The 19,036-nt window shown below is 35.5% G+C and overlaps 2 protein-coding genes across 4 annotated transcripts in view; one reads left to right on the top strand and one right to left on the bottom strand.

Annotated features, from left to right (window-relative positions):
• ZNF804B (zinc finger protein 804B) overlaps positions 1 to 19,036 on the bottom strand; it is a 630,956-nt gene that overhangs the window by 588,971 nt on the left and 22,949 nt on the right. The gene's annotated exons all lie outside the window — the stretch shown is intronic.
• Positions 1,400 to 3,049, top strand: TEX47 (testis expressed 47). Of its 3 annotated transcripts, none has more exons than XM_033193160.1 (2): positions 1,400 to 1,464; positions 2,109 to 3,049. In XM_033193160.1, the coding sequence occupies exon 2, from the start codon at positions 2,210 to 2,212 to the stop codon at positions 2,969 to 2,971; it is 762 nt and encodes a 253-aa protein (XP_033049051.1). In that variant the 5' UTR covers positions 1,400 to 1,464; positions 2,109 to 2,209; the 3' UTR covers positions 2,972 to 3,049. The 3 variants fall into 3 exon arrangements, with proteins under 3 accessions (XP_033049051.1, XP_033049052.1, XP_033049053.1); XM_033193161.1 differs by having other exon boundaries at positions 2,106 to 3,049; XM_033193162.1 differs by having other exon boundaries at positions 1,403 to 1,501; positions 2,106 to 3,049.

Below are 19,036 nucleotides of genomic sequence, written 5' to 3'. Positions count from 1 at the left end.
AAAGTGTTAATTTAGACACAAGTTGGGTATTTGTAAAGGAAAACATGTTCAATGGGGAAAATAATTGTTTAAATGTTTTCGTTTTAAATTTGAAAAGACAGAGTTACGTCCAAGGAGAGAAGAGTTGTGAGTAAGTGACTGGAGATAATAATTTGAGAATTTTCTGTGCGAAAATAATCTAGAATGAGATCCCGGTTTCTTCTTCTTTCTCAACCACAATCAACTAGTTGTGTCTACCTTGAGCCTCAGATTGTAAAAGATTTTTAGTCCACAGCTAAGCTCAGCAGGAAAGTCCCATGATCACTTTCCAATTTCAATCGTGCAATCTAGTGGCAAGAGTGACTTTAAGGACCACTTACCTGCCCTCACAAAAGAGACATATAGATGGTACTGAGCTAACTGGGCAAAGAAGTAGAGCAGGCATGAGCGCAGAGCCTCAGCATTCTCCAGAGTTGGATGTGGGAAGGTATTACTGGGTGAGGCCACATATAGAGATTTAGAAAGAAATCCAAGAAAGTGCAGTATCATAGAAACCAGGAGAGGAGAGAAGGCCATCATGAAGGCTCCGGTCAACATGGACACATTCTTCCAGCAAAGCTGTTAAGAAGAATAAGAGTGAGATAATAACTAGACTGGACAATGACATGGTTTGGCACCATGGTTTACATCTTGGAAAAGATTGTATTGCTTCAGGGAGTGACAAAGTGAATCACAATGAGGAAGAATAGTCCATTTTTATGTATTACACAAATAATTATTAAGTCACCTCTCTACCTTCATTTACTTAGATAATTTATCATTGTATTTTCATTAAAATCAGATCATTAGTTTGGATAGTACAGACCTCAGGGAAAAAATTACTCTTAGGTTTGTTAAAAATTGAATAAACGTGTTTTCTAAACTTGTTTTAAAATTATTGTTTAGAACTCATGTGGATGCAATTTTAAGAGATGCATCTCTTAAGACACAATTTTAAGAGGTGAATTTTTTAAGACACAATTTTAAGAGGTGCAGCTCTTAAATTCACATTAAGTAAGCCAAATCTTACTATAGAAGTTTCTCATCACAAATTCACCATTACATAGATTCAGATATGTGTTCTTAAAGTCTTTAGTTAGTGTCTAAGTAGAATAGAGGAGTTCTACAACCACACTTTTTATTTATCAAAAAGAAAATAAGAAAGGAAAAAGATGTCCAGATTCTCACCATCTGTCTGACTTACAAATGCACCTGACTAAAAATAAACCATTCAGGAATAAGCCATTCACACTTCCTCTGCAGTGACTTTGAAGTGTTTGCCGAGATACCCGTATTAAATTAAGAAACTTGGTGCTCTGGTCCTTTAATGGTGCTGACATTCTGACTCACATATGCCCGAGGGAAGGCAGAACACAGGACAGCTGAGAACACCAGAGAACTGGCAGTTGGGAGCCTGATGGAGGACAAGCAGGGCCTGGAGGACAGGTACGTGACAGAAGCACAGGAAAAAAAAAGAAAAATAGTAAGTTGACCTGGAAAACAATTTGAGGAGATTTGTAAGCAGAGTAAGTTAAAGTAGCAGAATACTTTCATGTAGCCCTTAACAACAACAACAACAAGAAAAAAAATAATAAAGGGGTGGAAAAAAAGAATCATTTCTGAGATTTGTCAATAGGAGGAGAAACAAAGAACCAAAACTTTTCCCTTGAAATGTTTACTGTTATTAATCAAGGAACATTATTAACATTATTAACTATTAGGGTCCTGACTAAAGGTTACATAGCTAATTAGGACTTAGAAAGCTTTGGATTTTTAAAAAAGAGTTATAGACCAGTTAGATTTATAAAAGAAATTGGAAGAATTACCATAAAAATACCATTTTTAAAAATTTGTCTTATAAGGACAATCTGTAATCACCATTACATGACATTTACAACGTTTTTTCCTAGGATATGATTTAGCTCTTTCATTGTAAACTTTTACAAAAACTTTATAGTTTGAGTATTGTTTTAACATTATCTTTCATTTCAAAGATATTGTTTCCTGATAAAACTGGCAAAAGATTGGGATTTTGCTATTTAGTAACATTTGACAAACTGTGATTTACTCTTTTTTTTTTTTGTCAGAAGAAATGAAAACAAGAGTTCATCACTACAGAGGCACCCTGACAGCGTAAATATCATGAAAAGCTAAAAACTAGAATCATCTGGTAAAATAAATAAGACTCATCATGTCCTTTTCGGCCCGTAACCAGAAGGGCAGCAAAAGGCCTTTGCCACTGGGGCCTCATCTTTTGCTCCAAGTCCCACGTAGCAATTACCTGCACTTTCAAGAGGAGAAACAACGACTACACCTAAAGAAATTCCTTCTTCATAGGATGTTTCTAGTGGCCAAGATACAAGCAAAGGCAGAAAGAAAAGATGTTGCTGACTACTATGAACAAGTGTTTCAGTCAGTTTTGAAACATCACCTGGGAGAAACAGTGACAGGATTGCTGCTCATCTATCCTACTTCCATTCTGCATATCCTTGAGTCCTCCAGCGACACTCTCTACCAAGTGCTTTTAGATTATATTGGCCATGATAAAGATGAAACAGAATTTTTTATTCAACAAATGAAAATTATAGTCATTTCTCATAACATTCCAATGAGGCTTTTTATGCAATGGCATGTTTCAGTGATAAAAGTGCCAGTTATGTATCTCGATGATGTGATACAATCACAGTCCCTAAAAGAGGTCATCACAGATTTTCTCACGCAAACTCATAAACTGTCACTCTATCTTTGCAAGACTATGAAAGTAGGCACTAAAGGACCAGGCGATAACTTACACCAAGTTGCACCTGACCTACTCCTCCCAGAACAAATCATAACGTACTTGTGTAAATCTGAAGAATTCATGGACCCAGCAACATTTATAAACATGTATAATAGACCTATACACATCATTCTGGATTCTGAGGTGGTATGGCCTGCTCCTTCACGTTTCTAGGATTGAGAGGGATAATGTGCTCGTGTCTCTTAAGGAATTTGTGCTACTTAAATAAAGAAGAAAACATTCTTAAAGTTACTTGTCCCTTTTAAAAGAAAAGAAACAGAACATTGCAATATACATGGAGGTAATATATTAATCTTCACAGAGTATGTTAAGCTAAACTTTAAAATGTATCTATTTGTTGTGATATTAGAGTTCAATACATTATTTTACTAGGTAGATGGGTTTAATAAGTTTATCGTAAGTTCTCAAATATTAACATCATTTTCATGAATTGAAACTTTTCAAAAACAAAAAACATGGATGAAAAAAGACAAATGGAATTCAGATTATCATCCAATCCCTCAACAGTTAACGAATAATCATGACTACATATCAGAAGTACAGTGTTCTGAGGGTACAAAATAGAGAAGAAAAACCCCACCCTTGAGTTGCTTGCAACCTAACGTTAGAGGAAAGTACATGTAGAAGTAGTTATGATATGATATGTAATGTAATATAATATATCATTATAGTAGCAGTATATAGGAAGGGCTTTGAGAGCACAAGTGAAGAAATAATCACTGCAAAATTCCTGCATTCAGAAAACAAAATCTAATTATCAAAAATATTTCCAAAGCCCACATATTCTGGCCTGTACAATCAACAGCATTGAGACCATTATAAAGCTACAGAAAACAATAGCTATTTGGAATGACAAGAAAATACATTATCAGATGGCATTGTGCTACTCCATGCAACATCATTTATTGAACATCCCTCTATGTTACAAACATTGGCCAGGCGCTAAGGGATATGGCAGGGTACACAGAAAACATTATCTGCCCACTATTAAAACTTACTTCTAAATGATTTTATGTAAAATAAAAAATCTGGTTATTTTCTCAATTCACTTTCTAGAAAGTAGCTAATTATATATAATTTCTATATGACCAATTTCAAGTTGATCCCTTCTTTTAGCCAGATGAGTACTTTTTGCATTGTTTAAAAGTTTTTAGCTTGTTTAAACAATTAATTGACATCAATATCTTGAATACTGCAATGATATATGTCCCAAATTACCTTAATATCTTATGAAACAGACTTTGGAGTTAATGAAGAAAATACTTATATCATAGTTTTAATTTTTATTATTTATTTAATTTTTAGCTTATTTGGGGACAAAACCAATCTCATTGTGCACCTCAAATTTTTCGTTTGCAGAAAATTTTGTTCTGCATATGAAAATACTGACCAAATTTTATGTAACAAACAACATGCATATAATATACACAAATGAGATGCATCATTGTTATATAACAGAATCAAATTTTAGGAAAGACCATTCTATTTTCCAAATTTTGTAATACATCATTAATTAGAATGGTGTTTTTCACTTTTAATTGAACTTGAAGTTTCTTTCAAGTTAGTAATAGAAAAAAAAGTTTTAGACAAAATGAGAATTCTTCTAGCTAAGAAAGAGTATATAACTTTCAAAATTTATATCAATTTAGAAAAAAACACCTAATATTAATCAGCAATATGCTATCTATTCTTTAAACTGTGAAAAAGACACAGGGGCCCATCAATAGTAAATGATCAGTGATAAACTGACTGGAAACGTAAGTAAATATTTTCCCAGCCAAAAAAGGAATAGAGAAAACGTTTAACAAAGATATACTCCTTGGTCCAGGATTAGAATGAATGTGAAAGTGGTTTGGGAGAGAAGACCAGCATATATAAGAGAATAATGGATAATAAATGTTTATTGGCTCAGATAGAATTTCGTTAGCAGGGTGAATTTTGTTTGGGAATAGAATTTTCTAAAGTTAGCTAGTGAATAGAAGTTTGGGTTTTGGATAAAAAATTGTATGTTTATAAATAAGAAATTATGGCATATTGTATTTTCCGGAAATGGTTACTGCAATATATCCAATCCCACATGCCTTTCTTACAACATGAGCTTGATATTGCTCCCATTGTGTAGTGGCTTCTAACTCTCTCCCCTTGAACACAGGTAAACCTCTTCAGTGACTGCCTCAACCAATAAAATACAAAAGAAATGATTCCGTGTGATCTCGAAGGCTAGGTCATAAAAATGTTGTGCGCTTTGCCTTGCTCACTTGAATGCTAGCTCCTGGAATTCAAACACTATGCTGTGAGAAATCCAGCAATTTCAGACAACATCCGGAGCTGAGGTCGCAGCCAACAGCCCCTATCATCCACTAGACATGTGACCCCAGATCCCAGGCCTCCAGTAAACCTGGGAAGCCAGCTCAGCTGACATTGTGTGGAGAAGAGATGAGCTGTTTCCACTGAGTCCTGCCCAAATTGGAGTTCTGTGAACATTAGTGATTATTGTTTATTTAACCACTAAGGTTTGGGTGAATGATTATGCAGCACTGTGGAAAAATAATACATATGTAATTGGGAAAATAATATACATATATATATATATATAAGCTCTTTCTATCATTTATTATTCATTAATTTATGTACCAAAATTTATTGGATAGCTACTGGTAAAAATGTACTAGTAGGCCAATCACTGTGCTAGTCACTGGATGTAAAAGTAGCAATAAGATATATATTCACCACACTGCCTGGCATAGATTTTTTAATGGATCTATAATACTTTTTGGTGTGAGAAATACCAATAGAAACCTAATTCACTAAGCCAAAAAGAGAATCATTAACAATCTTAATCATTTTTGGAAGAAGCTACAGGATATCTGTCAACGATAAAATTGCTGATTTACTTAGTATATCGTAATTTTAAAGCGTGAAGGCTCAACTATGAACATAACTGGAAAATAAACACATTGTGACTAGAAATAACTTCAGTTACTTATTTATTTGTTCATTTTTGTGAATACATCAGAATGAATTTATTCAAATAAATTTACCCCGTATAGGAGTCACTTCTGGAAGATTTGTATTTGTCCAGCTGAAAACATTTTGTGACTCAATGGCAGTTGAATAAAGGAGGTTTATAAATCAAAGGGAGATTGAATATTTTAATTATATCTAATTTTTGATCTCCAAATTGTCATTACACTCCAACTTAATTAGTAACTTTAAGATTTGATCTCCATATAGAATTTTTTTTTAATCTATACTCACTCTCAAAGACAGGTCTGCTGTCACTGAACATATTAAAAAGAGAGTGACAGTGCTTCTAAGGGGAAGCACAAATTGTTTTCAGTAACAAATGAGTTATTGAGATACTTATATAGGTTACTAATATAATGTCTTTAAATTGGTCTCATTTAGCTGTGTATGTTTGGGTATATTTGATAAAATCCAGAAATCTTATCTTCATGCCTTGCAAATTTAGCTTAATGAAATCTAAAAATGTGAACTTTTAAATCTTAGTATGACTCATAAGGTAATTATTAATGGAAATAATAATGGAATGAAGATACATGCATGTATATGTTCATCACATCCCTATTTACAATAGCAAAGACATGGAATCAACTCAAATGCCCATCAATCATAGACTGGATAAAGAAAATGTTATATATATATGTGTGTGTGTATATATATATGTATATATGTGTGTATATATATGTATATGTGTGTATATATACACACACACACACATACCATAGAATACTATGAATATATACTATACATAAAAAGGAACAAGATCGTGTCCTTTACAAGGACATGAATGGAACAGAGGGCTATTATCCTTAGCAAACTAATGCAGGAGCAGAAAACCAAGTATCTCATGTTCTCACTTATTAGTGGGAGCTGAATATTGAGAACACATAGACACAGGGAGAGAAATACACACTGCAGCCTGTCAGGGGTATGAGGGGAAGGAGAGCATCAGGGTAAATAGCTAATGCACATGGGGCTTGATACCTAAGGGATGGGAAGACAGGTGCAGCAAACCACAGCATACATTTACCTGTGTAACAAATTTGCACATCCTGCACATGTATCCGGAACTTAAAATAAAATCAAATAAAAATGTTTAAAAATAAAGAAAGCTATAATTGCCTTAAAATAAAATTTTAAATACAATAAAAAGTACATAATTTAACCCAAACAGAAAAATGAATATTTAACAGTGTGAACATATAATATTTAATATTCATGTAACAACAAACATGTAACATATGTAAAGCCAATGATCATATTACATTCAAGTGGTGTGGCTAGCACCATTCTAATTCTTTGTTTTTTATATGAATACTTGACAACAGACTGCCCTGTTGATCCTATCCTTGTTTCAGAGTTGACATTCAAGAAGGTAATAGATTTCTTGCAGAATAACTTAAACAACATTATTTGAAAGGAAAAACTCTTCCAGGGTGAATTCTAACATTCTACTATCATCACTTTAATAAAAAAGGCATCTGGATACCTTCATGGAGCATCATTGCTTAATACAAATAGAATTTGACATCCAGTGACTGTATCATAACTCTACAAACACAAAATCACATTTCAATTAATTTAAACCTATCACTAGCAGTTGAATGTCCCAGTTTCCACAAGGAAGTGGAAATGAAGCAGCCTATCACCAACCTCACATAGCCAAGTACTTTCAAATCATTTCATATTGTATTAAATAATTTAATGCAGAATTAAAGTTCTCCCCCTTGTGGTCAGTTACTTAAATTTCCTGATTGTGGACAGGATGTATGTAGTAAATACAGTGCACAGATTTTAAGAGCATACAGAGAGAACCCAAGAAGCACCTTTCAAATATCTGTTTGACTCTTCTTATTCCACAGGTAAAGATTCTGAGACCTAAACACATAACGGTGTTTTGTCAATGGTAAAAGGAAGTATAACAGTATACTGGTATAACTGTAACAGCAGTAACAGTAAAAGCAAGTTAACTGTATTCTCCCATTTAGGGTCTTGTGATCATTAACTTCACCACACTAATTATGCCAACATTTATTCCTCTACAAGTAAGTAACTTTAAGCAAATTATGCCTATCTACTCACTTTTTCTCATTAGTTTAGAATTTTTAATTGGTATGGGCAGTTTATAGTATCTGAGAAAAATTTTATATTGGCTGGCCTCATGTTGAGTTACTATATAAAAAACCTAGTTCTTATTACTGTTCTCTGTGTTTTCTTATTTATTTGAAAGACCAAGTTCGATACATTTTATTTTAGTTATTTGTTTTGTTGTTAATTTCTAACAATGGTTGTACTTTGGATTTATTAAAATGCTTTCGCTAGTATGTTTCCATATAGACAGAAACTTAAAAGAGATTTTCCATATAATTTAGACAAATATATTTTATTTAAGCATAAGTAGCTATAAATTTCAAATGAAAAAGAAACCATTTTTAACTGAATGTGAATATTTATAGAATTAGTTCACCTATATTTTCAGTTGAAAAGATTACCGTTTATCCTTAAAGAGGATATGAAGAGAATAATAGTGTTGTCAAGGCATTCTTCTCTTTCCCTGATCACTCTAGTTGCATGCTTCTCTAATGCATTCTAATTAATGCCATGACCTCAACTCTCATCTAAGAGATAATGACTTCAAATACATATTTATATCTTCACTAATTCATTTAACAAATATGTATTCTACAACTATGTTGTCTGCATTGCTGCCTACACCCTGAAGATACAATGGTAAAAAAAAAAAAAAAACAAGGCCAGTGTTTCCAGTGAGCATATACTCTGGAAGAGGAAAAAAAAGCAAACAAATAGAGAAAATGATTTCAGATTATTTCATGTGCTCTAAAAAATGTCATAATATTGACAGTGACTAATGGGTCTGGTTTACATTTGGTGGTCAGTGAAGCCTTCTCAAACTGAGATCTGAATGAAAAGAGCTGGGATGGTAATGGTCAGAACATTCCATATGACAGAAAAAGTGCAAAGGCACTGGGGAAGGAGCAAGCTTGGTGTGTTGAAGGACAGAAGGAATACCAGAGAGACCAGAGTACTGGAAGCAAGAGGGGAGTGAGGTTGGTGAGAGTGGCCAGAGATACACTATGTAGGGACTTGTGGGCTTAATTAGGGGGTCTGGATTTAATTCTATGTGTTTTCTTCACTACTACACCAAATTCCATCTGGCCTCCAGGCCTCATGCAGGGCCTTCTCAAGAAGTCCCACTGGAACTCCACAGGCATCTGCATCTCCACATGCACTAGATGAATGCATCATTCCCTGCTGCCATTATTCCTTCAGCCTACCCCTCCCCACCCCCTCCTTGTTGCTATAAAATGAACCACTCTCCAAACAGCTGCTAAGTCAGAAATTCAAAAATTATCCTAGATTCCTTTATTTCTTTGTATGATTGACAGCCAATCAATTTAATCCTCCTTTATTTTCCAGGGTATTCCCATTGCCTGATCTTGTTTCTGTGCCCTGCTTAGGCATTTTCCTGGCTCCAATTTCTTCTTCCTACTCTGTCTTCTCAGTTATATCATGTTTCTCTCAAACATAAAGCCAGTATTGCATAAGGTTTAATCAAGAGAGCCATTCTGGTGTCAAATTGCTGAATTGAAACCGGATTCTACCACTTTGTAGAAGCATAATTTGTTTCTTTACCTTTCTGTACCCCAGTTTCCTCATCTGCACAATGAGAGTGATAACAGGATCTATATTTTAAGATTAAGTAAATTAATAGCAATTTTCTAAGTAATAAAATTCGTAATATTTTTAAGTAATATTCTCATCTTTTAAGTAATATTCTCAGATTCATCTTTCACATATACATGTAAACTCCTAGTAATATAAGGCCTTTAAACTCAACGGGAAGGAACGTCTTTAAAGAAGTGTGCATAAACACTTATTCACAGAGTTCACTATTTGGTTAACAGTTAAATTCACAGTAATTTGTGTATAGTCAGCACTCAATAAATATTATTCCCCTGATCAAAATTTTTCAATGGATTCCATTTCACCTTCAGGATAAAAAGCAAAATTACATAATAAATAATCTGTGAAGTCTTGATTCTCTGATCCATGCTTACTTTTCTCCCCAGACTCACCTTATGGTTTTCTCTTGTCTCTTTCTCCTTTCTCATTCTCTTTTCTCACACTTTGTTCTCCAACATTTCCCTAATTTTTCCATGCTCTTTGCCTTTGTCACCCTTTCTCACTTCTCTTAGCAAAATTCTGCTCATCAATCAAATTATGTCCTCTGTGAAGACTGGCAAATTCAAGGAACTTTTTTCTGTCCTCACTTGACATGGTACTCAACCGCATTCTAGCAACTCTGCTGCCATGTTTGTGTGCACACTCATCTTCCTGCCAGCAGCTTGTAAACAATTGCCATGGCCTTTTTTTCATTTATATCTTTAGTGCTTCATCACAAAAACGAATCATTTAAAATATCTGTAAAAATTATTCCACAAGGTTAATTTTACTTTTATCAAAAGTGTTATGCAATCTCATAAACAGGCCATTATCAATATTTTCATTATTGAAATGGAAATCAAATAATTTTTGTTGGATTTATCAAACAGAAATTGCTCCTTCCTGGTTGGATATCTCCATATTGATATCTTCAGATGAGGTGTAGGTCATATAAATTATATTAAGTCTTATTCTTTGTTGAAATAGCTAGGTACTAACAGTATTTTCTGATATAAGTGAGCAACTCCTAGGAAAGAAAACAGAATAAAAGCAGTTTGATAAATTAAAATAAAGGAGGAATTACCCCAAAGATTATTCTTAGCCTGAAATCTCCGATATCTCCCCTTAATCTTATATCTGCATTTAGTAAAGAGAAGAAAAATCAGCAGTGCTTATTGAGCTTAATTTCTTCCCCTAATCAAATAAAAGTCATTCAAACATTAATCCAAGAATTATTTATCGATTGCCCATTATATGCACAGTCACATCCTAGGGACTGTGGAAGACACAAGCACATCAAGGGCTCTCTATAGCCCTCCCCCAATTCACTGGTATAGCATCTACTCTATTTGCAATTAAAATGTAGGTGCCAAGGTGTCCTTTGGTATTATATTGAAATAGCTTGCCCACTATTTCTCTCAATTGGTACTGGGAATACCTGACAAATATTACATTTTATTTTCTCTCTGCATTTAGTTATTCAGCAAGGATGAACTGAAAAATGGTGTCAGGCACGTTGCCAAGCATCAGCAGGGGTACAATCATAAGCAAAATAAGCATAATTTCTACCTTAGAGAGTATGCAGGATCTTTCTCCCTTCACCCCAGACATATAAAGAAGTTAAAAAATTATAATAACTGTTGTCATGCTGGAAGTCCAAGTTTCAATGGTTTTCTAACTTCACCTAATTTAGAAGATCAGGGGATGCCTCTAAGAGAACAAAGACACAGAGATTTCTGAAAGTTAAATAGAAGTAAGCCAATTAAAAGTCAAGGAGTAGGAGGGGAGTGTTCCTGGCAGAGGAGACTGTATGTACATATCTATATATGTATGTATTCTAGCAGAGGGATATTCTAAAATCTGAAAGCAAGAAGATCCATACCATGTTGGGAGAACTGAAAGAATTTCTACAAGGCAGGACCTCAAGTACAAAGGGGAGTCATGAGAGATGAGGCTGGATAGCAAGGTATGGGGTCAGATTATGCAGACATTTAAAGTGGAATAAAGAAGTATGACATTATCTTAATAGAAATGGAAAGCAGTTTTATGTTTCTCAGAGACATAAAGATATTTACACAGAGTACTGTACCATATCAGAGGAGCTGGAAAACCACAGCTAAGCTAGTTCTACTCACAGAAGCACTGTTTCTTTTTTCTCACATGACCTTGTTCTTCCCGCTAATACTAACCAAGTGATGGTTGCATAAACATAAGTAATTACTTTACAAATGACAATAAGGCAATGTTTTCCCACTATGTGTTTCTAGAAGCATCAAAATATCTCTTTGATGAAGAAGACTCCTAGTTGATTAATGGAAATAAAATGCCTGTGTAAATAAAATTACATATATTTGCATATTTGAAATATAGAGAGATGGAGATATTAGTGTATATAAATACATGTGCATGTATGTACATATATGTGTATATATAACTATATCGAACTAAAGAAACCAATTAAAAATCATAAAATGGCTCCTAATCAAGTGGAAGAACCAGGGATTTAACTATCAGTGTTTAACAGTGCTGTACAAGAAAGACTTTGCGTAAATAATGCAGATTATATCTATTAATATTAATGTCCCTCCTCTGATCTCTTTCTGATAGAGCTGCCCATGAACTTTTCTCAGAGCGTCTCTTTCCATAGCTCCCTGAGTGAGATACAGATGTGTGACCCTATCACCCTCTCCTCCCCAACCCAATCTCTTTTTCTCCCCTTTCTTGCCCTATTACACAACACACACACACACACACACAAAAGCTGGAATAGTTACTACTTACAAATGGGTGTAGAAAGCCCATTTGTAAGGCAGCAAATTATGAAGCTAACATAAGAAGCAGAGATGAGATATTTGGAAATAGACTGTAAACAATGAGTCACCTCAGCTCCCAATTTCCTTTCCCATCTTGGCCAAGGCCTGGAGACGTTTTCTACCCCTGAGTCTTCTCAATCAATTAATTCTTTTTTGCTTTAGTCAGGTAAAGTGTTGTGGGGTTATTTGTCTCTTGAAGTCAATAAGAGTAACCTGAGGATTTTTTCAAAGCAACCTACTCACACATAGCAGAAAGAATCCCAGGTTTCACATTTGAGGATCTGCATTCAAATCTCAGATATTCCACTCGCTAACTGTGACTTTGAGTAGTTTATTCAGCCTCTGGGTCTCAGCATTTTGTAAACTGAATGAGCACACAAATATTAAATACAATAAATGATATAAGAAAATAATCAGCAACTCCATAAATGTTTGTTGAATTAAGTTGTGTTTGGCATGTAGTCTGTTGGCTGACACGTTCCATAATGCAGTTATGATGATCAGCTTTGTGACAAGGACATAAAAGGGTTTGAATTCTGACCAGTGTCCCTGGGTGACCTCAAGAATGTTAGTCCAATTAGTTAAGCTTCTGATACATAATGTCTCTGCAACAAGGAGTCAGTAGGCTGAAGATACTCTAGAATATGTCTTAGCAAGACAAAGCCCAGGGTAAGTCCTTAAGCAGGCTTCTGCTGCTGCTCTTAATATCCTCGGGAAGAATATGAGCTACACTTCAATAAATGCTTGAATGCCAATTCAGATAACCAGACCCTGATCATTTAATTAACTTCTATTAGTATGCATTATGGAAACCCTACTTATATTCTTCAATAATAATGTGAATATCAGAAAATTACCCCACTATTTCAATTAAATGGCTTAATATACATAAGAAGGATTTTTTATTGTTATTTTAAAGAACTCAAATTCTAAGATTAAAATAGACTTGTGTCGGTTTTATGGCGTTTTGTTTCCATTATATGTTTCTAACAAGAAATTGGTTGCTTAACTATATGTGCCTGGAAGAATGAGATGATAATACTACTGTGCCTTATTGCCTGATGTATAAATTAGTTTCTAATATTCATACCTATGAACAGAATTAGTATATTATAAAATAAGTAAAAGTGCATAATGATAAGGGAAGCAAAATACACATTTTTATTTCTTCCCATGAAGGAAGATAACTAAGAGCTTTCAAATTATATCATTATTTGCAGTTTATGTGAGATAAAATTGTTGAAAAGTATTTGCTTCACTTTTGAAGTGTTACCCACTTTCGATGTCTTTGGGTTCTCAGAAAGTGTCTTTATAGTTTTTTGTAATTGCCAATTAGAGTCTTTACCATTAGGCCACATACAGTGGTTTATGCCTGTAATCCTAGCATTTTGGGAGGCTGAAGTGGGCGGATCGCTTGAGCCCAGGTGTCCGAGACCAGTCTAGGCAATATGGTGAAACTCTTTGTCTACAAAAAAATCAAAAAATTAGCCAGGCATAGTGGTGCACCTGTAGTCCCAGCTACCCAGGAGGCTCGGGTGGAAGGATCACCTGAGTCCTGGGAAGTCAAGGCTGTAATGAGCCATGATCGTGCCACTGCACTCCCTCCTGAGTGACCGAGTGAGATCTTCTCTCTCAAAAAAAAAAAAAACAAAACAAAAACAAAAACAAAAAAACAAAAAAAAGACAACAAAGTCTTTACCATTAATTTCTTACTAAAAAATAGGGTCTGAATATCAGTTAATTACACATACATATTAACTGCTGAAGATATGAATATATCTCTAATTTTTAGTTTTTTGAGGAACCTCCAAACTGTTCTTTTTAGTGAATGTACTAATTTACGTTCCCACCAACAGTGTACAAGGGGTCCCTTTTCTCCACATCCTCACCAGCATTTTGTATTCCCTGTCTTTTGGATACAAGTCATTTTAGCTGGGGTGAGATGACATCTCATTGTAGTTTTGATTTGCATTTCTCTGATGATCAATGACGTTGCACACGTTTTCATGTAACGTTTATCTTTTAATTTTGTTGATTATGTATACACCCAAATTTTACTTTTACTTAATATTTACATTTTAACCCACTCTAATCAACTGAGATTGAATGAATGAATGACCAGTTGGACAGTTTATTGAGTATCTTCTAAATCCATAGACCCTGCAGCACCTTAGGGCTATCAAATACTTGGATAAAGAAGACACTGATCCTGTTGCTGGGGGAATCAAAGAAAGGAGAACAGGTATGTGAACCAACAATTTAAATGCCATTATTCTGTAATAAAAGAATGTGAAAATTTTCATGGTGGCACAGAGAGGGAATAATAGTCAATTTTCAGAGAAATAGCTTCACATTTGAGCTTTGTAATTTGAAAGCCCTGGAATGAAGCCCCAGCACTCTGTCATGCAATGTCGTAAAATGTAAAGTTAAAGTTCGACTGTTTCATCTTATCTACAAAATGAAAGATAACAGTGTCTCCAGCTTAAGGTTGTGTTCAGGATTAAATATGACAACATGTGAAAGGCTGACTTTAGCACCGTATGTCTAGCATATAGTGAGTGCTTCCTGCATGTTACTCTGATTGTGAACTGGGCACTAGGGAGATATTTAGTCACCAGGGAAGCTTCACAGAGAATATTCACAAGAGTTACTAATGGAAAAAGGAGAGAACAGACAGTGACCCAGCCATAAAACCTTCCTCATCCTCTGGCCTCAGTGTTATAAATCCCGGGATTATTCATGAGTTGATACTGGTTCAATAATTTCATAATGTTAATGGACACAAAAAAATCCATGGAATACTTGTTTAAAATGCATAGCCCAGGCCCCACTCTGGACATTCGGATTCATTAAGTCTAGTGTGAGGGCCTAAAATCTTCAACTTAACCCTGTTTAAACAACAATTGATGGAGATGAGCCCTAAAGCCATTCTAGCTTGATTTTATTAAAATTAAGTTGCCATACTTGACATGTCATTTAATAGTCTTTTTTGCCATCTTTGTATCTCAGAATCAGGGAAAAGTGACACACATACACAAAAAGTACTCACTTTGATTACTTTTAAATAACACAAATTGTCCTCTCTCTAGAATATTCAGAAATTTTAAAATCCCGATTTTTGAAAATGGAACCTGGGAGCCATGAGCAGAAAGATCAGAAATGGGCATTTACCACATATTTATTTGTTTAATGTGCACTTTCCATGCTAGACTGCACATTCCACTGGAGCAGACAACATGGGTACCTTATGCACATCGGCTGCTCCACCAGCCAGCACAATGCGAGGCACCATTAATCAAGAAATACTTTCAGGGTAATGCCTGCATTCCTTGGCAGGATATAGGAGTGGTAAGAGAAGTGCAGGGCAGGGGTAGATTGGAGATATATTTAGGAATGAAAATTAGCAGTTTTCCCAATCTAACGAGGGACTACAGAAAAATATTCTCAAGCTTCAAGCCTTGGCTGCTAGATGAAGACAGTGTCCCCAACCAAGGGGGAAGCGTGTTTGCTGGAAGAGTAATTTTGTTTTAAAGACTATGTGTTTGAGGTTTCTAAGGAAAACGATAGCCAGTGAATAACTACAGATGTATATGAGTCTAAAATTCTGAGATACAGTAAGCAGAATAATGCTTTTCATAGATGTCCATGATCAGGACCTGTGAGTGCTGTCTTACAGGTCAAAAGGGACATTATAGATGTGATTAAAACTAAAGACGTTGAAATGGGAAGAGTATCCTGGTTTATCCCAGTGGACTCAATCTAATCATCAGTTCTTTAAAGCAAAGAGTTTTTCCCACTGCAGAGAATCATAGAGATGGCAGCATGAGAGGAAGTTGCTAGCTTGAAAATGGAGATAAGTTGCAATGAGCCTAAGAATGTGGGGAACTTCTATCTAGAAGCTGGAGAAAAACATTAAAATGGATTCTCTTTTGAGAGAATACCTCTAGAAAGCAGGGCAGCTTTATGTATAACTTGATTTTAGCCTAGTGACACTGACCCACAGAATAGCAAAATAATAAATTTATGTAATTGTTTTCACTAAATTTGTGATGGTTCATTACAGTAGCAGTAGGAAACTAATACATGAGGTGTGAGTTGAACATAAATATTGTACCCATTCTTCAGATTTCTTTATAACAGATATATTTCCTTCATTAGTTAATGCCACTTCCTCTCAGTTTCTGCAATCTTTTTTTTTTTTTTTTTTTTTTTTTTTTTTTTTTTTTTTAGATGGAGTGTCACTCTGTCACACATGCTGGAGTGCAGTGGTGCGATTTCGGCTCACTGCAACCTCTGCTTACAGGTCTCAAGCTATTCTCGTCCCTCAGCCTCCAGAGTAGCTGGGATTACAAGCACATGCCACCACACCTGGCTAATTTTTATAATTTTAGTAGAGATGGGGTTTCATCATGTTGGCCAGGCCAGGCTGATCTCGAACTCCTGACCTTAAGTGATCCATCCACCTTGGCCTCCCAAAGTGCTGGGATTACAGGCGTGAGCCACGGCCCCCGGCCAGTTTCTGCAATCTTATATTAAATGGTCTAAACACAGTGCTGGGCATTTGTCTGATAGCATTCAACTCTATTCTCACTCTTTCTACTTTACTCTGGGACTGCATGCCTATAAACTGTTGGCTTGAAGCCAGTAAAGTACCTATCCCAGATCCCCTTGCCAGCTGGTTTCTAGTTGGGTCTTGCAAAGGAAAGGACTGGTGGGAGAGTAAAAGTTAGGAGAAGGAAAGAAGCCATGATTAATTTTCTTCTGCTTCTGTGTCCAACTGCCTTAGCATCTTAGCACTCATGAATTTTGGTGGTGGCAGAAGCAGCACCAGGCCAGTGGTTGCCTCTCTACAATATCAGCATCATTGTGGCAGGAGCCAGTGGTTGTAGGCACCAGTCGCTCACCTTGTCAGTGAGTCCAGTAGCACCAGCAGGACTGTGAGCTCATGGATGCCTGCAAAGCAGAGGTCAGGTGGTTTCAGTAGCAGCTGCAGCACGTCCAGGGTACATGCTTGTAAGGTCCACATAATACTGCTTACACCACTTTCCCCTTTTCCCTTCCAGCTCTAGGTGCAATAGTGACTTCCTGCAGTTACTAATCCTGGGTAATAACAACTAACTCCTTTCTCTTTCTCAGGCTTTTTAACACATCGGTAAACAATTCCTTGGTATTGGATTCCCTCTGTTTGAAAAGCAAGACTGATTTCTGACATCCTGACTAGACACTGATACACATGTTTTTGCACTAATATTTCCTTATTTTAACTTAGGAAGTGAACAGGGTGGGGGTTTATGAGTACTAATTGGGATTCATCAGAATTTCCAAAGATGTAAGACATTTAAACAGTAATGAGGTTGGATGCTTACCAGCACAGAGACAGTAGTTTTAGATTAAATATCTAGCCTTAGAGAAAAGTGGTAAGAAAAAAAAAAAAAAAATCCTTCCACATGGCAGCAAGTTCATGAAAACAACTGGTCTATTTAACTCAATTTGCTCTGACAAAAAAAAAAAAAAAAAAAAAAAAAAACCACAAGAAATAGAAAAGCCACTGCAAATGTATTATTATCCTGAATTAAAGCAGTACCAGGAAAGTAGGGCACACTGAACATTTCTGTATTATGAGAGTTGTGAAAACACTGGGCTGCTATTTGCAACAGTTGTGCTCAACATAATGCTAACTGGCCCTCATGCCTGAACTTCTCTTCCCAAGAAAAACCAACTACAGTATAATGCAATCTGATAGGGCCATCCAGAAGAGCAACAATGTCAACAATTTGATACAAAAATGTTAAGTTCCCCGTCACTACTGAGAACATTTTAAGGGGTCATGGAAACCTGCTTTTGACAGAACAAGCCAACTGTGATCAAAGTAATCATCAGCTCCTTTCATTGTACACTTACTACGTGCAAGACCCTGTGTTAAGCCTTTAACATTAATTAGCTCATTCACTGCCTGCAAAGGCCCTATAAGACAAGTAACACCACAAGTGAACAACCTGAGCCTCATAATGGTAAAGTAGTCACACAGCTGGTCAGAGCTAGAATGGAAGGTCAAACCAGCTCAGTCCAACTCTAAAAGCAATACAGATAAGCACTTCTCTGTACTTAGTATGAAAAGGGAAAATTTCCATGTTCCCACCTTAAAATTGGAGGGACAACATGCAGAAATGCATGAATGAAGGCAACTTACATACATAAACTATACCACAAAGCCCTACACATATCACAATTTTTATTTTCCAATTTTAAATAAATATAGAAAGATACAACCTTTGTTACCAAGCAACACTGGAAAGGACTCATCTTTTAGCGGCCATACATGCTTTTCAGGAATGAGGAGAGTCGCCTTGTCTGTTGACTCTTATAAGGAGAGAAGAACTGAAAATTAACTTTATAGAGCTATACACAGGAACGGATCCTGAATTTACTGCACATATAACTAAATTAATGATGATTCAACTTTGGAAATCCTATTTTCTTGTTTGTAAATTATTTCTGATTTTCGTTTGAAACAATAACAACAACAACAACAACAAAAGTCATGGTTACCTATCTCATTTGGCACAACTGAGAAGAAGTAAGTAGAAAAGCTTCTGTAGGGACTATGGAATGGTCATGTTTAGTTCTGTAGTTGGATTAAAGGCCATATGTCTATCTACTTGAGGTGATTTTCTTATTTCCTTGTTACACGGCCTAC

Source organism: Trachypithecus francoisi, unplaced genomic scaffold, assembly GCF_009764315.1.
Source record: "Trachypithecus francoisi isolate TF-2019V2 unplaced genomic scaffold, Tfra_2.0 Lachesis_group4, whole genome shotgun sequence".
In the NCBI taxonomy this organism is placed as follows: Eukaryota; Metazoa; Chordata; class Mammalia; order Primates; family Cercopithecidae; genus Trachypithecus; species Trachypithecus francoisi.
This window is presented reverse-complemented; position numbering and strand designations above follow the sequence as displayed.